At 40.5% G+C, this 20,777-nt stretch overlaps 1 protein-coding gene across 2 annotated transcripts in view; it reads left to right on the plus strand.

Moving 5' to 3' along the window:
• The window catches only part of ARHGAP10 (Rho GTPase activating protein 10), a 322,934-nt gene that overhangs the window by 124,990 nt on the left and 177,167 nt on the right, over positions 1–20,777 (plus strand). For both annotated transcript variants that reach the window (XM_057726057.1, XM_057726056.1), the window contains 3 exons: positions 5,909–6,038; positions 9,888–9,994; positions 12,785–12,879. In XM_057726057.1, the coding sequence (XP_057582040.1) occupies positions 5,909–6,038; positions 9,888–9,994; positions 12,785–12,879 (332 nt within the window). The remainder of the gene's footprint in view (positions 1–5,908; positions 6,039–9,887; positions 9,995–12,784; positions 12,880–20,777) is intronic.

A 20,777-nucleotide genomic window follows, 5' to 3' on the forward strand; every position in this document is an offset into this window, starting at 1 on the left:
AACTTTCAGGCAGAACTGACCTGTAATTTGTGTTGAATGAGGAGGCAGGGCCCCTTATTCAAAACTGAAGAATTTCAAGGCAGTGACAGCAGAGCATTAAATCAAGTGCATGACCTTCTGAGCGCGGGGCCCTGGGTGACAGCAGAGGCTACCTGCCTGTGAAGCCAGCCAAGCCTCAGGGTCTGGGGTGAGATGTGGACACATCATCGTCTCCTGGGGGCTCCAGAGAAACCGTCCATGCACAGCCTGCTTATGTGAAAGTTCATTTATCACACATCCCTGGGGTCCGGGGGCTATGGTTACGTTGCATACACCAAATAATTTCAGAGGGATTCAAGATTTAAATGGGAATGAGGAATGCTCAGGTGTGAAGACTGGCTGTCGTTTGAAAGTGTTCACCTGGTTTATATCCTTAGCCTGTTAAGAACCTGACACACATATTTGGTAACGTTCATTTCCCATAGAGAAACGGGCAAAGAACAAGTTACTGCAAAAAGTCTTTTTTCTTGTCCTCTGGAACTTCAGGATTGTCTCCAGGATGTTGCCCAGAGGGCCCCGCTCCGAGTCCTCCTCTCTGCCTCTTGTGCTGGCTCTTTCTGAGGCCACTGCTGCAGGTCTGCAGGCCCAGGCTCCGCCCTCGTCTCACCTTCTGCGTCTAGGACACCCGATCCAGAGGTCCCCTGTGTTCTTCACTTCTGCTTCTAGCTCATCCTTTTCCGTTCAGAAATACGGGCACCTTTGAAACACATGCCACTCTTTCAGCCTCACCTGCTGTATTTCAGTATTGCTGTAATTTACTGCTTTCTTGGCCATTTGTCTCATTCCCTGATGGTGTCAGCTTTTAGTATACCGAAGGGAAAGCGTTGGCTCTATGAAACTACATATCACAAAAAATTCCAGCTGTGTGTTACATTTATTTATTTATTTATTTATTTAAAGCTTTTAAAAGAATTTATTTATTTTTAAATTTATTTTTGGCTCTGTTGGGTCTTCGTTGCTGCGTGCGGGCTTTCTCTGCTTGTGGCGAGTGGGGGCTACACTTCATTGCGGTGCCGGGGCTTCTCAGTGCAGTGGCTTCTCCTGTTGTGGAGCACGGGCTCTAGGCACATGCGGACTTCAGTAGTTGTAGCATGCGGGCTCAGTAGTTGTGGCTTATGGGCTTAGTTGCTCTGTGGCCTGTGGGATCTTCCCAGACCAGGGATTGAACCTGTGTCCCCTGCATTGGCAGGCGAATTCTTAACCGCTGCGCCACCAGGGAAGTCCTGTTTGTTTGATTTTAACTGAAGCATAGTTGATTTACAATGTTCTGTTCATTTCAGGTGTACAACAGAATGATTCATACCTAGATGTAGATGTGGGTGTAGTCTTTCTCAGATTCTTTTCCTTTACAGGTTATTACAAGGTATTGTATATAGTTACCTGTACTATGCAGTAAGACCTTGTTGTTTATTTTATATATAGTAGTGTGTATGTGTTAACCCCAAACTCCTAATTTACCCCTCCCCCCAACCTTTCCCTTTTGGTAACTTTGTTTTCCATGTCTGTGAGTCTGTTTTGTAAATAAGTTCATTGGTATTATTTTTTTTTTTTGATTCCATGTGTGAGTGATAGCATATGATTTGTCTTTGTCTGATTTACTTCTTTATACTGTATGTATTTATGTATTGAGGGAGATATATCGAAATGTTGAAACCAAATCTTAAAGAGGTTATCTGTACACTGGAATGGTAGAGAGAATTTTGGTGAACTTTTAGCTATTTTACTATAGTAAAAAATGGCAAAACCATTTTATAATCAGAAAAAAAAGGTGAAAGTTATTTAAAAGTGGGAACAACCTATTTTCCCCCATCTGGTTTCACCTTTTCTGTTGTAAAAATGGTTAGACCTTTTTTTGGGAGAGAGATTCAGTCTTTATCCATTTTCCACAATCTAATTAGTAGACAGCAAAAAAGAGCGAAATGGCTTTTAGAAAATAGATTTTCCAGAGGAATGTAAATTGCATCAGAGTTAAAAGAGATTAAAAAAATTATTTAAAATTTTTGTGATCTCTATCCCCAGAGGAATGTGGGGAAAGAGAGACTAGAATAGAAGAAGTAGAATCTGAGAAATTTTAGGATTCAGAAGAGATACTGTACTAAGTAAGGATGGTTAAGAAGAATTTAAGGATATGCACAAATATTTTTGTTGTAGTTTTGTAAGAAAAGCATAACACCAAAATGATAAACTGTTTAAAAAAAAGAGATGGAAGTGATTGTGTAAAAATATGAACGTAATTGTTTCTGAGGGAAGGCTTTATGGTAACTTTTTAATCTTGTTTATGTCTCTTCTTTTTGCCTCCAAATAGGACTGTTTGTACTCTCCCCTCTCTCTGTTTTATAATGTTGTGAATTAGCTTCCATAATCTGAAAAAAAATTTTTTTAATGTACTTTCTCTTTCATTCAGATATGAAATAGTAAAATGTTAGTTTGATATTGAAGATTTTTTTCCTTTGTTAGGGAATAATTGTCACTTTTCAGTAATTTAATTGCAATTAAAATAATAATGATAATTATAACAATAGAAATAATGTTGCTTACATTTATTTTGTTACCACGTGCCAGGTGTTACCTATGTGCATTTATTTGGATTGTACACACTTAGCCTTCAAAAATGTCCTGTGATGTAGATTCTTTTATTCCTACTTTACACATGAGGAAAATGAGGAAAAATAACTTCCTGAAGTCATACTGCTTCAAGGCCAGGACAGCACTGGGGCTTGGGCAGGCTCATTCCAGGGCCCAAGGCGGTTGGTTTCGGATTTAGTGTTGGGATAGAAGTGGGTTCACTCATGGTGCGTCTGGGGTCAGTAAATACAGGAGCTGGGGAACATCCTGCTATGGTCATTTGACTTCCCTGGGCCTTAACAATTTCTGGGTGACATGGGAGTCCCTTTAATGGTAAGACCTCAGACTTAGGTACCGATGGTAAACCTCAGCTCACGTCTGCCTCTCAACAGTTCTAGCCTGCATTCCCCTCGCTCCCGTGGGAGATGTCCTTCAGCTGTTTAGACTTGGTCACCTGTTGACCTGGCATCCACTGCCCTCCATTCCTTACTCTGCCACCTCCCCATTCCTAGGGCATGTGAGGGGGGTGATTTGGGGATGCAGTGAGGGGTGAGTGTATGGAGCCCTACCCCTTCTTTTCTGTTTTATTATTTTGGGAGATTACTAAAGCAGGGTGCAGGGGGCCCACCCCTGATGTTTTACAGCTGCTTTATGAAACCCTCTTGATATTTTCAATCATCCTCTGCCTTCTTTTGCTCACTGAATGAGGTCATGGGGCCAGGATGGGAAACTTTAAATGAAAAATGGCAACCTGTATTTGGAATTAGCCTTTGCCATCTGCCTGTAAAGCTTTATTTCTGGGTAAAACTTAGTGTGAACAGGGCCTTCTCTCTGCCCTCTTCCTTTCCCCCTTAGATAGCGGTGTGAACCTGTGCTAAGCCTGACCTGCCTGTTTTATAAAAAAAAGCATGCAAGGAAAGGAAAGGAAATACAGCAATGCTATTTTATAAGCATTGGGGACACTAGGCTGTCTCATAGGTTATTGTGAGGGTTAAAGCACTGTAAACTGCTTTCAGTTGTGCCATTCACGGTGTGAACCTGTTGTAATGTTTACAATCTAACATTATTATTGGTTGACGATCTCTTCCTGTACACCTGGGATTTAGAATTGGAAATTGCTAGGTTCCAGCCACTCTCTTATTTGTGCTCAAGTTTTTAAAAAGCTAATTTTTACCCTCGTTCATAGCTTACCTGAAATGATCCATGAAGAAAAATAGCTAAACCTTCCTTTCCCTGCCTACTGCAGAATCATAGGCATCTGAGGAAGGAGGGCAGTAGGGGCAGGGGTACTGCATGGAGGGTTCTGTGGCAGTGAAAGTGAGGGTGGGGTGGGAGGGTGTGGGCACATGCAGAAGAGGTGGCTGGAATACTGGGGAGATGGGTTGCATCAGGCACATATGTTAATTGAACAAATAAGTAAATATTTTGAGAATCATGGGAGCCAGGTTTTTTACTGTCTGAAAAGAAATGTGCAGAATTGGAAAGGGTTGGACTAGAAAGAAACCTGAAGTATTGGATTGGAATGAAGTGTAATAGTGTGAACTCATGGGTTTTAAAATACACAGGTACGGAAGTTGTGATGTGTACATATAAATGTGTATATATGTAAATGTACACACACACACACGTATGCATATATACATACATACATGTGTTGTCTCAGTCTGTCTTCCAGGAAGACCTAGAAGCAGTAGCACCCCTTTAGTTGCGAGCACACTGTGCCTAGATCTTGGTTTCTAAATACTACCCTCTGTTAAAAGGAACAATGACTCCTTTGGGGAAATGGCTGATTCTAGGACTGGGACAGAGAAAGTATAAGGTAAACCTGGGATACCTTTTTGGACCAGAGAGTAAGGGGTTACTCAGAGAATTAAGGGGATATGTCAAAAGAAACAGGAGCCAGCTGGAAGGGGCCCCTACTGGTCCAATCTAGGACAATTTGAACATTAACTTAAATAATGAGATTTTGGGATACAACTCATTAATAGGATTGTGGGGTGTGTGTGTGTGCGTGTGTGCATATGTGCTCACGTGTGTGCTAGCATCTATTCATGTATAGCTTGCACATATATGTATATATGTGCATGTATATACGTATAAATGTTAGACACACAGAAATGAAAAGAAGTGAGGGTTAGGGAGAATCTTAGTAAAGTGACAAAGAAGGTGAATAAAATAAGGGTATAATCAGTACTAGGATGGGGACAAAAATGCCAGAGATGTGAGAAAGAGGACGGCAAAAGCAGGAACAAGCCGTTCATAAAGGAGTCCCACCCTCTTTCAGCCCTGTACGTTCTTATAGTCCATAAACGAATTTTAAAAAAAGCTGTCAGCGTGTGTTTAAAATAAGCCGCTGCAGTTAAGTTTCCCCTTTACAATCGACATTTATCAGGCTCTCCATCCCCCTAAAAATGTACCATTCTATCATTTTTCTGCATTTAGAGCCCTTGGTAACCTCTTTCACTGTGGGGAGGAGAGAGGAGGAATTTCAGTAATAATTTTTCATCTCAGCTCCTCCACAGTTTCACATCAGCAGTTTTCTGGTGTTAATACAATTATTTTTGAGTGTAGATGAAAGAAATGTCCAGAAACTTGGTGGTGCTGACTCATCACGTTTGCCTAGGTAATTTTGTCACTTCACCTTGCAAGTCCATTTTCCGTCTAGCCATTTGACAGAGATATTGACATTGCAAGTCTCCTGGGCTTCAGAAATGTGATTTGTGTCTAAAGATATCAAAGACATTATTTGTAGGTGTGATCCCCCCCTCCCCCCACCATGAAGAAATGTCATTTTCAAGTGCGATTTCCATGACCTGGATAAAATGACACTGATATTTATTAGTTTGCAAGGAAGAATTAAGTTTTTCATATTCTGATTACTTAGACATATTGCTGGTATAAAAGTAATGAGTCAGATTGATTGCTGCAAAGGAAAGACTTCCTAAATAGATATTTTATGTCCTATTTTTTTTTTTTTAAATCTAAGATTTAGTAATATTGTGAGACCTGCAGGCAGGAATTCTTGTGGTGAATAATAGAATTATTCTTGGTGTTAGAAAGCTTCAAAAGTAAATAACCTCTGGTAGCCTTGGTTTCTATATCTCTATTAACTATTTAATGACTAATTTTCTTCTTTGCACGGTAATCTCAACAAAGAGACACATTGGAAAGGATGCGTATATTTTGAGAAATTTATAGAAAAACACTACAAATTTAATTATAGTTATCTAGAGACTTTAAAATGTACATGAAAAATCTCCTGTGGGAACTTAAAACTTACATGTGTTTTTAAAATCCATTTCAGACACGGAATCGTTTTGAAGGAACAAGGTCAGAAGTGGAAGAGCTTATGAACAAGATCAGGCAGAACCCCAAGGACCACAAACGAGCAAGTCAGTTCACAGCAGAAGGCTACCTGTATGTACAGGAAAAAAGTAAGAGGCTCTCCAACAGTGATGAATAACTACTTAAAAATTATCTTAAAACTCTCACTGTAATTACTCTGATACTTTTGGAGTAATTATTCCTGCCAGTTTCTTTGCTCTCTCCTATCCTAGAAGGCGTACATTGCATTTTTTTGGGAAAACACATTCCTGCTCTAGGGAGGGAACAGTGAGTTTTAGGGACTCTGTGAGCACCCCACTCTCCAGCCACACCCCTGAATTTGGTGCCATGCTTTGTTAAAACTTGCTTGCAAGAGAGCCAGGATTTGGTGGCAGGCTGAAAGCGAGGTGGGATATTACCTTTTTACTCCTTTCTTCTTCTCCCCATCTTTTTTTTTTTAAGTAATGTTTTGAAATACTTATATTTATTTACTTGCTTGCACTGGGTCTTAGTTGTGGCAGGCGGGCTCCTTAGTTGTGGCATTCGAACTCTTAGTTGCGGCATGAATGTGGGATCTAGTTCCCTGACCAGGGATTGAACCTGGGCCCCCTGCATTGGGAGCATGGAGTTGTAACCACTGCACCACCAGGGAGGTCCCTCATCCCAATCTTTATCACACACCCACCACACCCCCCCGACACACGTATTCATATATGTATGCCCTCCCCCCCCAATAACCCGATTCCTCTATGTTAAGGTCAAGAAGGACATATTTCTTTTCTTCTTTCACATCATTTCTTTGCACACTTACCTGAGATCGTTTTTTGTTCTTGTTAAAGTTATCAGGGCAATTGCATATGGCTATAAAAAAATATTCCTAGATGACATGCTAACTTAGCGAATTTTCAGCATTGTTGCCATCTTGGTGGATATGCAGTGTGCAGAGTATCCTTATTTTGAAATTAAGGCATCCTCAAATGCTTTCAGACTTTTGACAGTGTGGTCTTCTTTTAACGAAGCTCTTGTTGGAGTTTACCTTTTCAACTGTAGAGCTTGGTTGCTAGTTAGTAGAGGGAGGAGTATGTGAATGTGTTTCCGTATTTCCTGTTTCCCTCCCTGCCAACCCTTGACTGTAGTTGGGGTGCTTTAGAGTTTTCGTTTGTTAAGTGGCTGATTCAGCAGGACTTTCAAACTGACCAGTTTCATAGGAGAGAGACTCAGGGACCAGCCACGTGAGGTGGGTGTGTATGTTATATGCAGTTGGCAGAATGGGGGTTCTTTTTCCATTTGCCCTTATTTATTGTGGGCTTAGTCCTCACGTCTCATGAAGAACAGTTACTGGCATGGCAGAACTCTAAATTTTTCTAAGTTTTTAACCTTTTTTTTCCCAAAAAAAACTGAGAGGTAATGTATTTTTTACAAATTTTGGTTGAATGGCAAAAGCCTGTCATTTCTAAAGGTGCCGTTAGGAACAACAGTAGCACAAAAGCTATTGAAGTGTGTATCAAGTGAATATTGTATCTTTTAAAAATTCTGTTGAAGTATAATTGATTTACAGTGTTGTGTTAATTTCTGCTGTACAGCAAAGTGAGTCAGTTACACATGTGTATATACTTTTTCAGCTTCTTTTCTGTTGCGGTTTGTCACAGGATATTGAATATAGTTGCCTGTGCTGTACTGTAGGACCTTGTTGTGTATACTAGTTTGCATCTGTTAACCCCAAACTCCCACGCCTACCCTCTCCCACTCCCCCCCTTAATTTTTTTTTATTTTCTTAATCTCAGTTTGTTTATTGAATTGAAAAAACTAAATTAAAATATAGGGTAGAGACATGAGAAGGGCAGAGTTTTTGTATTATAGGCTCAAATGAAAAATCACGGGAAACTAATTTTTAGATTCATAACTGTTGTTCACCTTACTGACTTTGGGAGAAATGGGGGTGAAGTTGGACTGAAAAAACAACAAAACCAATAGTGACAGAGTTCTTCGCTTGTTCGCTGTATGCCAGGCGCTGTGCTAAACTCTTTATGCAGCTTGTTTCATTTAATCCATTAAAAACCCCTGTGACGTGCAAGGTGCTGTTATTACCCCATTTACCAGTGAGAACACTGGTAAGTAACACTGAGGGGTAAGTAATGGTTCCTGGATCATACCCCACCTCAATGCTGGAAATGTCTGGGGCTGGACTCTGTGTTGCATCCTCTCCTGCAATATTGCCTGAAGCTTGGGTGGTGCGAGAAGCCATCACTGATCTCTGTGCTCAGAGCTGGTTGAGTAGGGTCCCGTGGTGTCAGGAGGGGATGGCCGCTTAATCAGCGAAGGACCTTGATATTTGGCATCAGAGACTCTGAGGCTTGGCTTTACTGTTTCTCAGGCATTTGGTCTCAGTCATAGGCTTTTTAGATTCAAAAGACAATAGGACTTCCCTGGCAGTCCAGTGGTTAAGACTCTGTGGTTCCAATGCAGGGGGCGTGGGGTTTTTCCCTGGTCAGGGAACTAAGATCCCACATGCTGCGCTGCACGGCCAGGGAAAAAAACAAACAAAAAAACCAAAAAGACAATAATATACTTATCCTCCCTCCAGGTATTTTTCTTGGTATTGAATGAAATACCTATGCGGTATTTTTATGGAAACTATAAAACACAATATACATACTTGCTGTTGGTGACACACACACATACCAGAAGTTCCCAAACTTTGGTCTTACACTAGGGATGGTCTGAGATGAGATTTATTGTGATCTAGTAACCTCTCTCATCTCACAGCCCCTAAGATGATGTAATTCATTTTTCCTAAAGATAAATGCGTTTCTTTTAAATGAGTTTTTCCCCCCTCTGAAGTTTGTTCTTCTTGATTTTTAGGTATAGAGGCTTTATTGTTTAAATGAAATGATGCTGAGGTGTTTTTTTTTTTTTTTTTTAATTTAATGTCTTTCCTTGATAAAAGAAAAAATTGTCAAACTGTGTTGGGCCTAATTTTTTTTTTTTTTTTTTTTTTGTTTGGACCTTTACTGGAATTGAAACTCCAGATGCTACGTCCCCCTACTTGGGCTTGTCTTTTAAGAGTTCTGATGATTGTAATACTGACTTAGCAAGAGGTAAAAAGTGATTACGAGAATGTTCTGATGCATGTGTGGACAGCTCACTGTTAGGGTCTTCATACTTCATTTAAAAGCTTAGCTTTACCCTTGTGAGTAAGGGCAGCTACTTACAAGGTGCTTTAGTGGGCTTGAAGCACTGGACGGATTTACAGGCTAAATGCTTTTCTGCACTGTGATTCTACAGTTCTGTCATTTTGAGAGGCCAGAATTCAGTCCAAAACCATCACATATATCAGTGGAATTCTTGAAACCCTCATGAGCTCTTCATACGTAGACACAAACAAAAAACCTAGTTTACAGTGAAGAGATTTTCAGGTATGAGATAACGGTCGAGCAGATTATTTGAAAAGTATGTCTTTAAATTACTTCCATGTTGCTGAAAACTGTTGGGACCTTTTCTCAAACGGTCTGTACGAGCCTTCTTATTTCCCCTCGTTTTTCCCTTGTCTGAGACCCGCTGTGTTGCTGATGTGTTTCCTTGAGCCGTGCTAGGTTGCTGCTTCTTGGGTTTTTCCTCTTCAGGACTGTGTTTGGAACTCTGCATATCTGCTTTATGAGGAAAAATACAGAGTTCTGTTTCTTTTTCTTTCTTTTCTTTTTTTTTTTTTCATTTTTCATTTAATTTTTATTTAATTTATTTTTTAAATGTTTTTTAGTTTTTAAAAATTTTTTTGGAGCATAGTTGATGTACAATGTTGTGTTAGTTTCAGGGGTACAGCAAAATGATTCTGTTATACATTTATGTACCTATTCTTTCTCTTCTTCTTTTCCCATTTAAGTTATTACAGAATACTGAATAGAGTTCCCTGTGCTGTACAGTAGGCCCTGGGGGATTTAAAGTTCTGTTTCTTGTTGAAGGGCCTCCTCCGTTTGGTTCCAGCTGGGTCAAACACTACTGCATGTATCGGAAAGCAGCGAAGAAGTTCAACATCATCCCGTTCGAGCACAGATCTGGGGGGAAACTAGTAAGTGTTGCTTTTATTTATCTATTTGTTGAAAAAATATTTGTTTATTATTTATTTATTTTGGCTACACCTGGTCTTAGTTGCGGTATGTGGGCTTCTTATTTGCGGCGTGCATGTGGGATCTAGTTCCCTAACCAGGGATCAGATCCGGGCCCCCTGCATTGGGAGTGCGGGGTCTTACCTACTGGACCACCAGGGAGGTCCCAAGTCTTTGCTTTTGTACTTCGTGTTCTCTGTGAGGTGGTCTTTGAGGGTATCTTTTTAATGGTGTTTATATTCACTCATGATAAATACTTCCCTTTTGTTTTTAGAATGAAAATCTTCTCTGTTTTTTTCCTAAATAAAATAGACCAGAAAACAATTCCTGTGTTTTCTGAATTGTTGGCATGGGTTTTTATGGTTAGATTTTTTTGTTTTTTGAAGAGAAGAGTAGAATCATTTTTATGTCCCTGTTATTGGAACATACAGTTAACACCTACAACAAGCTTTCATGACTCATTGGGCTCTCTGCTCAGGATTTACATGGGAGGCCTGACGTGAACAGATAAATTCACATAAATGAAAAGATTATAGAGTAGGTGATCTGTAACGAAGTTTACTGTTTGTCACTTAAACTTTAACATTTTTACTTAAAAACTTTACCATTCTCACTTAGACACTGCCCATTTAGTTTACTCCTCCCATAGAAGTAAACAACAAAGCAACTCTTGATAGCTGGAAAAGAATGGGAAGCCCTCAGGACCTGGCTGGGTAGGAAAGATGATCATTGTTCTAAAACAGATGCTGCAGCTCATGGCAACAATAACAGTCAGAAGAAAGCTCCTTCCACTAGTACTGAACTTACCCGGTAACACATTTTAAGGTTAATTCATTGCTTGGTGGGTGGATGGGCATAGTTTTGCTTATGTGAATACAGGATTAACCCAAGTTCACTTCTCTTTACACATACTTTGCATGTTCCTGAAAAGTTTTTAAAGCTGCGTATAATACAAACTTGTTTTTGTGATATTGAAACAGACATGGAAAATCAAGGCCATGGCAAAGAGGAGGAAGTGAGGATGTCACCCTTGGCGGGTGATGGGTTAAGACTGAGTATGAGGGGTTTTGTTGTTGTTGTTGTTTTAAAGATCACAGTAGTTTATGTTTGTCACATGTAACATATCAGATGCAAAGAAAGCAAAATTTGTTGTTAAGTGAAGCGTCAAATATAATACAAGAGCAAATCCCATGAATGAAGAGCAACAGTGCACAATTCATTAACGAAACGCCCGTGATTATTTCACACTTCAGAGGGCCACTGATACGATCAAAAGTTGTAGTAAAAGGATAAATGTGGGTTAACTTCAGCATCTCTCTATGTTTTAATTATCAACTGAGCGTGAGGTTGAAGTGTGAGTTTCCTATCAGAGCCATCTCAGGTCCCAAGACATGTCTGCTTAGTGGTATCTTTCTGTTTCAGCTACCAAATAATGAAAAATACATTTAAAAACGTGATGACTTCGATATTTTGAATAATTTCTTATCGGAATGCTTATTTAATATTAGAGATCCTCATATTCCAGAAAATAGTAAAATATTCTAGAAGTGCTTACTCAGACGCTTTACAGTTTCTTACTGAGAGCCTGTTTCTGCATTGCTTCTGTCTCCTGTTTTCTACATCTTTTTAATGCTCTTAGAGAGGATGGTTTAGTGAGGTAAATGGTACCATATTGAAATGAAAACTCAGGGAAGATAAATTCAGGGTGATTCACTTAGGAAAAACAGCAGAACAACATAGATGGAGTGGTTCCAGCGTTAGATATGCTGGCTGATCCAGGGTCCTTAGTGTACTGTTAGGTAGATTCCTGTGGAATTGAAGGTTTCATAGGTCAGAAAGGGTCCAATATGGACTGTTTCATGTGGCATAATGTAATATGAAATACAAACACATCATTGTTTTAACAAGAGTACAGTAAGCAAATAGCAAATAATAGACATGATGGGTTCGAGCCCTGGTCCGGGAAGATCCCACATGCTGTGGAGCAACCAAGCTTGTGAGCCACAACTACTGAAGCCTGTGCACCTAGAGCCCGTGCTCTGCAACAAGAGAAGCCCCTGCTCACTGCAACTAGAGAAGGCCTGTGCGCAGCAACAAAGACCCAACACAGCCATAAATAAATAAATAAATAAATAAATAAATAAATAAATAAATAAATAAATAAATTTATAGACGTGGAAACTGTATTGTTTATCCACCTTTTATTTTTTAATTTAAAAAAAAAAAACTTATTTTTGGCTGTGCCAGGTGTTGGTTGCAGGATCTTTTAGTGGCAGCATGCATGTGGGATCTAGTTCCTTGACCAGGGATTGAACCTGGGCCCACTGCATTGGGTGCATGGAGTCTTGCCCACTGGACCACCAGGGAAGTCCCTGATGTACCTTTTAAAATTAACACACATGAGGTCTGGTTTAATGTTATTGTAATCAAAGCAGGATCTAGAAAACCTTAAGAAAAGGACAGTGACAAAAAAGAATTTGCAAAAGAATAGATACATGTATATGTGTAACAGAATCACTTTGCTGTACACCTGAAACTAACACAATGTTGTTAATCAACTGTACTTCAATATAAAATAAAAAGTTTAAAAAAAAATGGCTGTGATTCTAAATAAACTGGTTTGAAAGCAGATAGGATGGAGGAAGCTAAAATCTGAACCTTGTCTCCCCCTCCCCCCAATCAAATATAGGATGTTTAACTCTGTATGTGTTTATACTGTAGTTTTTGAGAATGTTTAAAATGATTCTTTGCAGGGGGATGGAGAGGTGTTCTTTTTGAAAGAATGTACCAGAAGACATACCGACTCCATTGACAGAAGGTTTTGTTTTGATGTAGAAGCTGCTGACCGGTAAGTTATTGGAATCACTGGACTTTGTGGAAAGAGTCATTTAAAAAATATACAAGTTAGTTGCAACTGAGATTTCTGTGGCCTAGAAGAATGTTATCTTGTTATCTTTCCAGGCTATGTATTCATTGTGGGCTGTTTCGTCTTTGGTCACCCTGTTTATCTGTGCAGTGATAGCTTAGTCTTGGCTGAAGTTTGGAGTCATTTTAACTAGTGTTGTCACTTAAAAAATGACCTTGGAGCATTTCATTGTTGATTGAAGCCTGATTTCTGGCACTAAAAGAGTAATACGTGAAAGTAAGGAAGAAGGTGACCAAGCTAAAAAGAGGTGATTGTGGCTGTTAATACAGAATAGTATTCATTTTTTGGGGGGAGGGGTTCCATGTGTATACTCTGTGTGTGGTGGGGGATCATAGACTAACTCTGTTTATTCGAAGACTAGTTATTTTTCTTGGGGTATGACTTCTAGTTATGTAGTTAGAAAAGAATCTTTGCTGGAGAGAAGGAAGTAAAAAAAAATAAAAAGGGAAACAAAGGTTGTTTGTCAGTATTACTGCTTGTCTGGCATTTATTTCTGTGTCCTCCTGTAGCCCTGAGGAAAATCATGGCACTTGCAGAATATTTCTTTTTTAATGGCCGACTGTATGGAGGTTCCTACCGGCTCTGGTTTTGGCCACAGTGGTCTTTAGATAACACTGTTTCCTATTTGTATAATAAAAGTTTACAGTAAAAGGTTTTTTTAAACACAAGTTCATTTCAGGTCAGCACCCAAGAATACAAAAATAATTAATGCGTCCTTTTCCCTCAGGTGATATATCTGACTCTATAGGGTTAGGGCAGAGGGGGAAGATCTATGCTTTACTTTCCAATAAATGAATGGAAGACCAGATATATAAAAATGTGCTCTTATGCACCATGATAAATATGGCACTACCGTGAAAAGGACAAATGGTTTAATAAGCATTTTGCTGAGACTGGAAAAAAATGAAAGAGCACGCAACGTCATTGTGAAAGAGGTTAAATTTCAAGCCAGTTAGGACCGGTTCAAACACTTTAAGAAGAGATTCGGGCTGTGTAATACAACTTGAGTGTAAATATGTGTGCATACACCTGTTGGAAGGCTTTCTTGAGTTTTCTCTAACTGCCAGAGAGTGTTCTGAATTCTTCTGTGCTTGTTTCATTCTCAGCCCAGCTCTAGCAGGTAGAGATTATCTTTCTCATTATATGGAGAGAAACTGGGGCCTAGAGAGGTTACGTGATTCTCCTAAGGTCACGTAGCTAGTATGTGGAAGAGCTGAGATTTGAACTCTTGCATCTGCCTTTAAAACCCAAGCTCTTAACCACTGTACTGCAGGCATCAGAGTATAACCCTGTAAGTTGTTGTTTGCTAAATAATTGATAGAGGCGAGTCAGCAATGATGTCTGCTAGAAAATGTGTTAAATGAGGTTAATCTGCTTTGTTTTGAAAGGGTAATTCTAGTACTTCTGTATATTGTTTTAACACAATTCGTGTTATTTTTATCTAGCGCTGTCTTTTCTCTAAGACCTGGATCACGCCAAACGCTCTTCTTCAGTCGGAATCTTTATTATAATTGTAACTACTTTCCACCCCTTGCAAAGATTGACGAGGGGTTACTATGGAGTTATTTCCATCATGATAATATCTTGTAAGGAGACTCTCAGAACTGGGGGGACCTTAGAGATGATCTAGTGTAGCGGTTTTCAAACTGCTTTATAAGGATGCCTTCTTTTCAAAACTTTACATTTATGCATATATGAAACAGGAAAAAAAGACAGTTCTCTCATTAAAGTGGGGTAGGGGGTCTGAATCCTTACCCTGTTGGCTTCCTTCTTCTTGCAGAAATCTCCAGTGTATTTCCATTGATGCTCAGAGCTGCTTTGCAGAAACTGGGTGCAGGGGGACCACTAACCTAGTCTAAGTGATTCAAGAAAAGCATACGGAGGATCTGACGTCTAAATTGATAACTGAAGGTTTATTTGGCATTTCCTGGATTGAGACACATTCCAGGCAGGATGATTAGTATAATATGTGTGAAGTTCTGGAGACGAGAGAGTGTGGTCCACTTGAGGCCCCCCCGCGGGACACCCAGCATCACTGGAGCAGAGCGCCAGGGAGGATGGGTGACGAGGCTTGAGAAGGGGACGAGGACCTGGTCTTGAGGTTTTTGAGCTTAATCTGTTAAATGGTTTTAAGCAGGGTGCTGAGTGATAGATTTATATTTTTCAGAACTCACTCTGGTAGAGTAGGAAAAGTTAGAAGTGGCAGGAGTGGTTAGAAGGGTTCTGGATTGGGATAGTGGAACAGGAATGGAGCCCAGGGCATCTGTGCGAGGGAGACTTTTAGAGACAAATTTAAAGAGAAATTGGATGCTAGAGTGTAGGGTGAAGGAGAAGAAGGTTTCTGGCTTGAGCAACTAGGTGGTGCCGTTTACTAAGATGGAAAACACAGGAGGTATGTGGGATGGAGGAAGATGATGAACTAGGTTGTGGTCCTGTTGAGTTAGGTTGCTTTGGGACGTTCAGTAATACACCCAGCAGGAAACTGGGTGCAGCACTTGGCCACTTCAGCAGCATTGGACTTGGAGTTTACCTTCTACCTCCTGCAACTCTCCCGTCCTTTGACTGTCACCACAGTGAACCAGGCTGGTTCTCCTCTAATTTGGGGACCTGTCCATCTTCAGCTATTGCTCCTGTGTGTCATTTCCCATCCCAGTCTTGTTTTTGTTTCTCTGTCCATTTGCCTGGTTTACCCTTAGATTGGTCTCTCTCTATAGTCTGTATCTTTCTTACCTTTTTCCATGTTTGGAACTACGAGGGTGAGTCAAAAATTATCTGCACTCTGTCTGTAGACTTTATTTTAACTAACTTTTAGAAAAGACACATACATCACTTTTCGACATAATCTCCTTGCTTTTTAATACACTTTGTGCATCTGTCAGTAAGCTTTCATATTCCCTCATTCAAAAATGTTTTAGGCTGAGCTGTGAGCCACGAATGCACCACTGTCTTTACTTCTTCTTCAGAAGTGAATCTTCATCCTCGTAGGGCTGCTTTCAGGGGACCAACCAGGTGAAAGGCCGATGGAGCAAGATCAGGACTATAGGGAGGATGCTTTAACACCTCAAAACGAAGTCTTTGCAGAGTTTGGACAGTGTGGGCAGATGTGTGTGGACGTGCATTGTCATGCAAGATCATACGCCCTTGGATAGCTGTCCTCTGCATTTAATCTGAAGTTTAGGCTTCCGCTTTTCAATAAGTATCTCTATCCATTCATACACACTTCTTTGAGACAAAACCCTTTCTCCATACTGTGCACGAAGTCTTCGATAAATAACGGCACCAGGTGCACCCTCAGACCACAAAAAACCGAAGCCCTGCACACTGCTCTTCTTTCATGCAGATCACAAGTGGGGCATCCATTTGTGCTCGCACCGCAGCTACAGATGAACTGATGTAACACATTCACACCTGCAGAGCAGTGACTGGGGAGACAGTAGCCTTGAATGCAAAGTGCTAATGAGACAGTGCGGCCAACAGAAGTTCTAATGTAACCAGAGTGCAGATAATTTTTGACTCACTCTTGTGCATTTAGAATCTTTAGTTCCTTATATGGTCTATCCCAGTTCTCTTCCTTTTATACTTTTCTTGGTCATTTTCAGTGTCACTGCAGATGATTCATGTAGGACTTTGCTTCTTTCTTTTGGACTTCTGTCCTTCAGTCACCTGATCTTCACCTGCCCTCAACCATTCCCTCTCTAGCTCACTCTTTAGATCTTGTCATTACGAGGACGGACACCCCCTCTGTCATCTCAATTGCAAAGCTTTCTCCCTCTGACACTGCCTTCTGTTCTTTGTTAGTAAATATCCTTAGCTTCCCTATCAAGGCCTACAATTAACTGATCCTACTGTTCTCAGCCCCTCACTTCTTTCCTTACCAAGTGTAAATTTCAATCATTCATTAATGTCACTCTTTTCAAGACACTTAACTCCATTGTCCTTCCCTGCCTTTATTGTAATTGCACAGCTCCAACCAAAGATTCACCTCTGCCTTCTCTCTTCCTAGAGAGATGTATTTAGCCATGTTCACTGGCATTACTTCCAATGCCTGCCAGCCTCAAATCCCATTAATCCCGACCACAAATCATGTTCCGTTGTCTTAGTTCCTTCATTCTCCTGGTGGATGAATATTTCATATTTTCCTCCTTCTCTAAGCCTCTGGCAATGTCTCCCTTTCCTGATGATTTTGTGTCCTATTTTGTTGTGAACACAGAAGTAATTTGAAGAGGTCTTCCATTGCCACGGATACCCGCTCCATCATCAGTGCCCGGTACCCTGCTTTCCCTCCACCTGTGTTTCTTACTGAGGCCAGCCTTTCTGTCCAACTGTTTCCATTCCCTCTTTGCCTCCCCTCTCTACTGCTCTAGGATGTCACTCGAGTAGTTCTTCCTTTTCTTTCTCGTTGACACCAGTTTTGTCCTTTGTACTGGATGAATCCCATCATTGTACAAAACACTCTTAATTTCTTCCATCTTAAAAAAAAATACCACCATCATCACAATGAAAAAACCCTGTTTTGACTAGTCTTCCTTTTGGTCTGCTGCCCATTTCTCTTTTCCCATAAACAGCAGAGATTCTTCAAAATGTCCTTATATTCAGGTCTCCTGTTTCCTTCCTCCTGTGCTCATTTGGGTCCTGTTCAATCAGGCCCTTGCCTTCACCTCTCCACTGGGTTTTTTTTTTTTTTTTTTTCTTTATTTGTGAAGCTCATCATGATCTTGTTGTGCTACGGCCAGTGGTCAGTTCTCAGTCCTCTTGTTCTTCCCTGGCAGCAGCATCGCACGTGGCCAGTCTCCCTCCCCTCTGTGATATACTTGCTGCATGTGGCTCAATAACGTCACACCTGCCTGCTTTTTCTCCCACCCCACTGGCTTTTCATTTTTTTTGGACTCCTTTGCCAATTTCTCGTTTCCCAGACGTGATGTTGGAGTTTTCTGGAGCTCCGTCTTTAGAGCTCCTCTCTGTAGCCCTAATGATCTTGTCCAGCCTCAGGACTTTCTGTGCCATCCACGTGTTGGTGACTCACCAGATTTGTTATCTGCTCCTGGATCTCTTCCCTGCACTCCAGGTTTTTATATCCAGCTGCTGACTCAGTTGCTTCTGGGATGTGTGATAGGCATTTTGAACAGTGCAGGGGTGGGAGAGATTGAGTGATTTTTGTAAAATTTCCAAGAATTCTTGGGGGAAAGAATGTACACTCTTTATGGACCCAACATTTTATATAGGTATATTAATTGAATCGTATCATATAAATGCTAACATCATGTAAATGCTTTTTAAAAAGTAATATATGCTCATTGTAAGTCTTTTTCTAAAACTCTTTGGTTAACTTGGAAAATATCTTTATGTGTGTACCTCCTTGTGTCTTTGGGATCACGTGACTGTAAGTTGGCTTACAGACGTCTGTTGTGTTTGCGTTATTTCCTGATTTCTAAACAGGGGACCATCTAATCAGGTTTGATGTTACCAATGGTTAGTGTTTCTAGGGGCACTTAGGTTGCTGCCACCCCTCCCTGTCAGTGTGTTGCTGTTGGTCTCCGATTTTTAATGGAGCAAAATCTGGAGAGAGGGAGTGTGTTCTCTGAGGTCTCCACTGTAATTCTGCGCTTTTGAAGGCATTTATTTAGTGAAGAGTTGGAATGAGATAGGTTCTTTTTTTGTCCCTTTCCCTGATTCCTGGCCAAGCAGACGACTGGGAATTATAAGTAATCTGCTCTCTGTCTGTTAGATTATGAATTCCGTGAGGGTAGGAGCCTCTCTTTAGGTACTACAGTGCTTTATATGTGCTGGGTATTCACCAGATTTGTACTGGAGTCAGTGAAATGGAATTGCTGCCTAGCAGTGACAGGACCGGGATTAGATTCAGCCAGGCGATGGTCCGTGACCTGTGCTTTTCTTCCGCACACGCTGCAGCACTGTGAGCGCCAGTGTTTGTATTCTGCGGAAAGAAGATAAACTTAACCAAATTTGGAGCCTGTGGGTATTGCAGATGGGTTCCTGGTGGGGTTTGTATGAATTCCTGTTGCAGACTTTCATATATGGCAGTTTCGCCATTGATGGCATGTTTCATGTAAAGTTATTTTGTCTTCTTTCCTGATATCAATCTTTGCTAATTTTTTTTAATTCCTTGTGTTGGAAAGGCAGTCAGGTAACATTGTGACAACAGGCAGTACTTCATAAACTGCAGAACGGAGCCTGGCCTTGCATTTGATCTGTGTATGTGTAAATCAAGAGCTTTCACTTACTTGTCCCATGAATTCAGATCAGGTTTGATTGCACGTAACAGAAAAACTCAAAATAAGATGGCTTAAACAGTGCAGAAGGTCAGTGTCTTCTCTTTGTTAGGAAGCCGGGAGGTGATCAGGTCAGGGTAGATACGCTCCTTGGTGTAAAACACTGTCCCCTCTGTGTATGGTTTACCTTCCTAGTCACCTTGGGTCCGAGATGCTGGCTCCCATTTATTATGTAGCATTGTCTCTTGTGGTAGGAACACTTTCCAGAGGAAGCACACACTACTTTTGCTCATATACCATTGACCTAAATGGAGTTGTATGGTTATCTGTAGCTGCGAGGGAAGCTGAGAAGTGCCAAGGCAAGGAAATGTCTGGAAAACAAAGAGAGCAGCCCATGTGCTGTTCAAATAGTTGGGGCATCTCTTACAGAGAATGAAGGTGCGGCTAGCTCGGTGGGTTGGTTTCCAACAAGCCGTTACTGCTTTGATTCTCAGTGGTTAGGAGGATGTGTGCCTTATTTTCTTTCCCTCAGTTCACTGCAAGGTTACTTTGACTATCTTAGTTAAGAGGTAGTAATTAAGAACACATGTGCTGGCTCTCTAGCTGAGGTGCTTGAGCTCAGTAGTTGTGGCACACAGGCTTAGTTGCCCCACAGTATGTGGGATCTTAGTTCCTTGACTTGGGGTTGAATCTACATCCCCTGTATTGAAAGGCAGATTCTTTGTCACTGGGCCATAACTAGAGCCCATGCGCCTTGGAGCCTGCAAGCGACAACTAGAGAGAAGTCCACGTGCTGCAACGAAGATGCCACATGCTGCAACTAAGACCAGACACAGCCAAAAATAAATAAATAAATAAATAAATAAAATGCAAGATAGCAGAAGACATTTAAAAAAATGAACGCATGTCCTGAGAACACCATTAACAAAGTGAAAAGACAACCCACAGAATGGGAGAAAATATTTGCAAATGATATATCCGAAAGGGGACTTGTATCCAGCATATGTGAAGAACTCATAACTCAATAATAAAAAGACAGATAATCCAATTGAAAATGGGCAAAAGTTCTGAATTAGACATTTCTTCAAAGAAAATATACAGGTGGCTATAAGCACATCACAAGACGCTTAACATCATTAGCTACTAGGGAAATGCAAATCTAAACCACAATGAGATATCACCCACTAGGATGGCTATAGTCGAAAAGTCAGATAATAACAGGTATTGGTGAGGATGTTGAGAAATTGGAACTCTTACATACTGATGGTGGAAATTTGAAATGGTGTAGCTGTTTTGAAACACATTTGTCAGTTCTTCAAGAAATTAAACATAAAGTTACATGACCCAGAAAATTCTGCTCCTAGCACGGTAAATAAGAGAAATGAAAAGCATGTCTGCCTAAAGACTTGCACAGGAATGTTCATAGAAGCATTATTCCTAATAGCCAAAAAGTAGAAACAACGCAAATCGCCATCAACTGATGAATAGATAGATAAGTGTGGTATAGCCATATGATGCAATAGGATTAGACAATAAACAGAAATGAAGAGCTAATACATGCTGTTTCGTTTTGAGGCAAATTATGCTCAG

Source organism: Hippopotamus amphibius, chromosome 3 (genome assembly GCF_030028045.1).
Source record: "Hippopotamus amphibius kiboko isolate mHipAmp2 chromosome 3, mHipAmp2.hap2, whole genome shotgun sequence".
In the NCBI taxonomy this organism is placed as follows: domain Eukaryota; kingdom Metazoa; phylum Chordata; class Mammalia; order Artiodactyla; family Hippopotamidae; genus Hippopotamus; species Hippopotamus amphibius.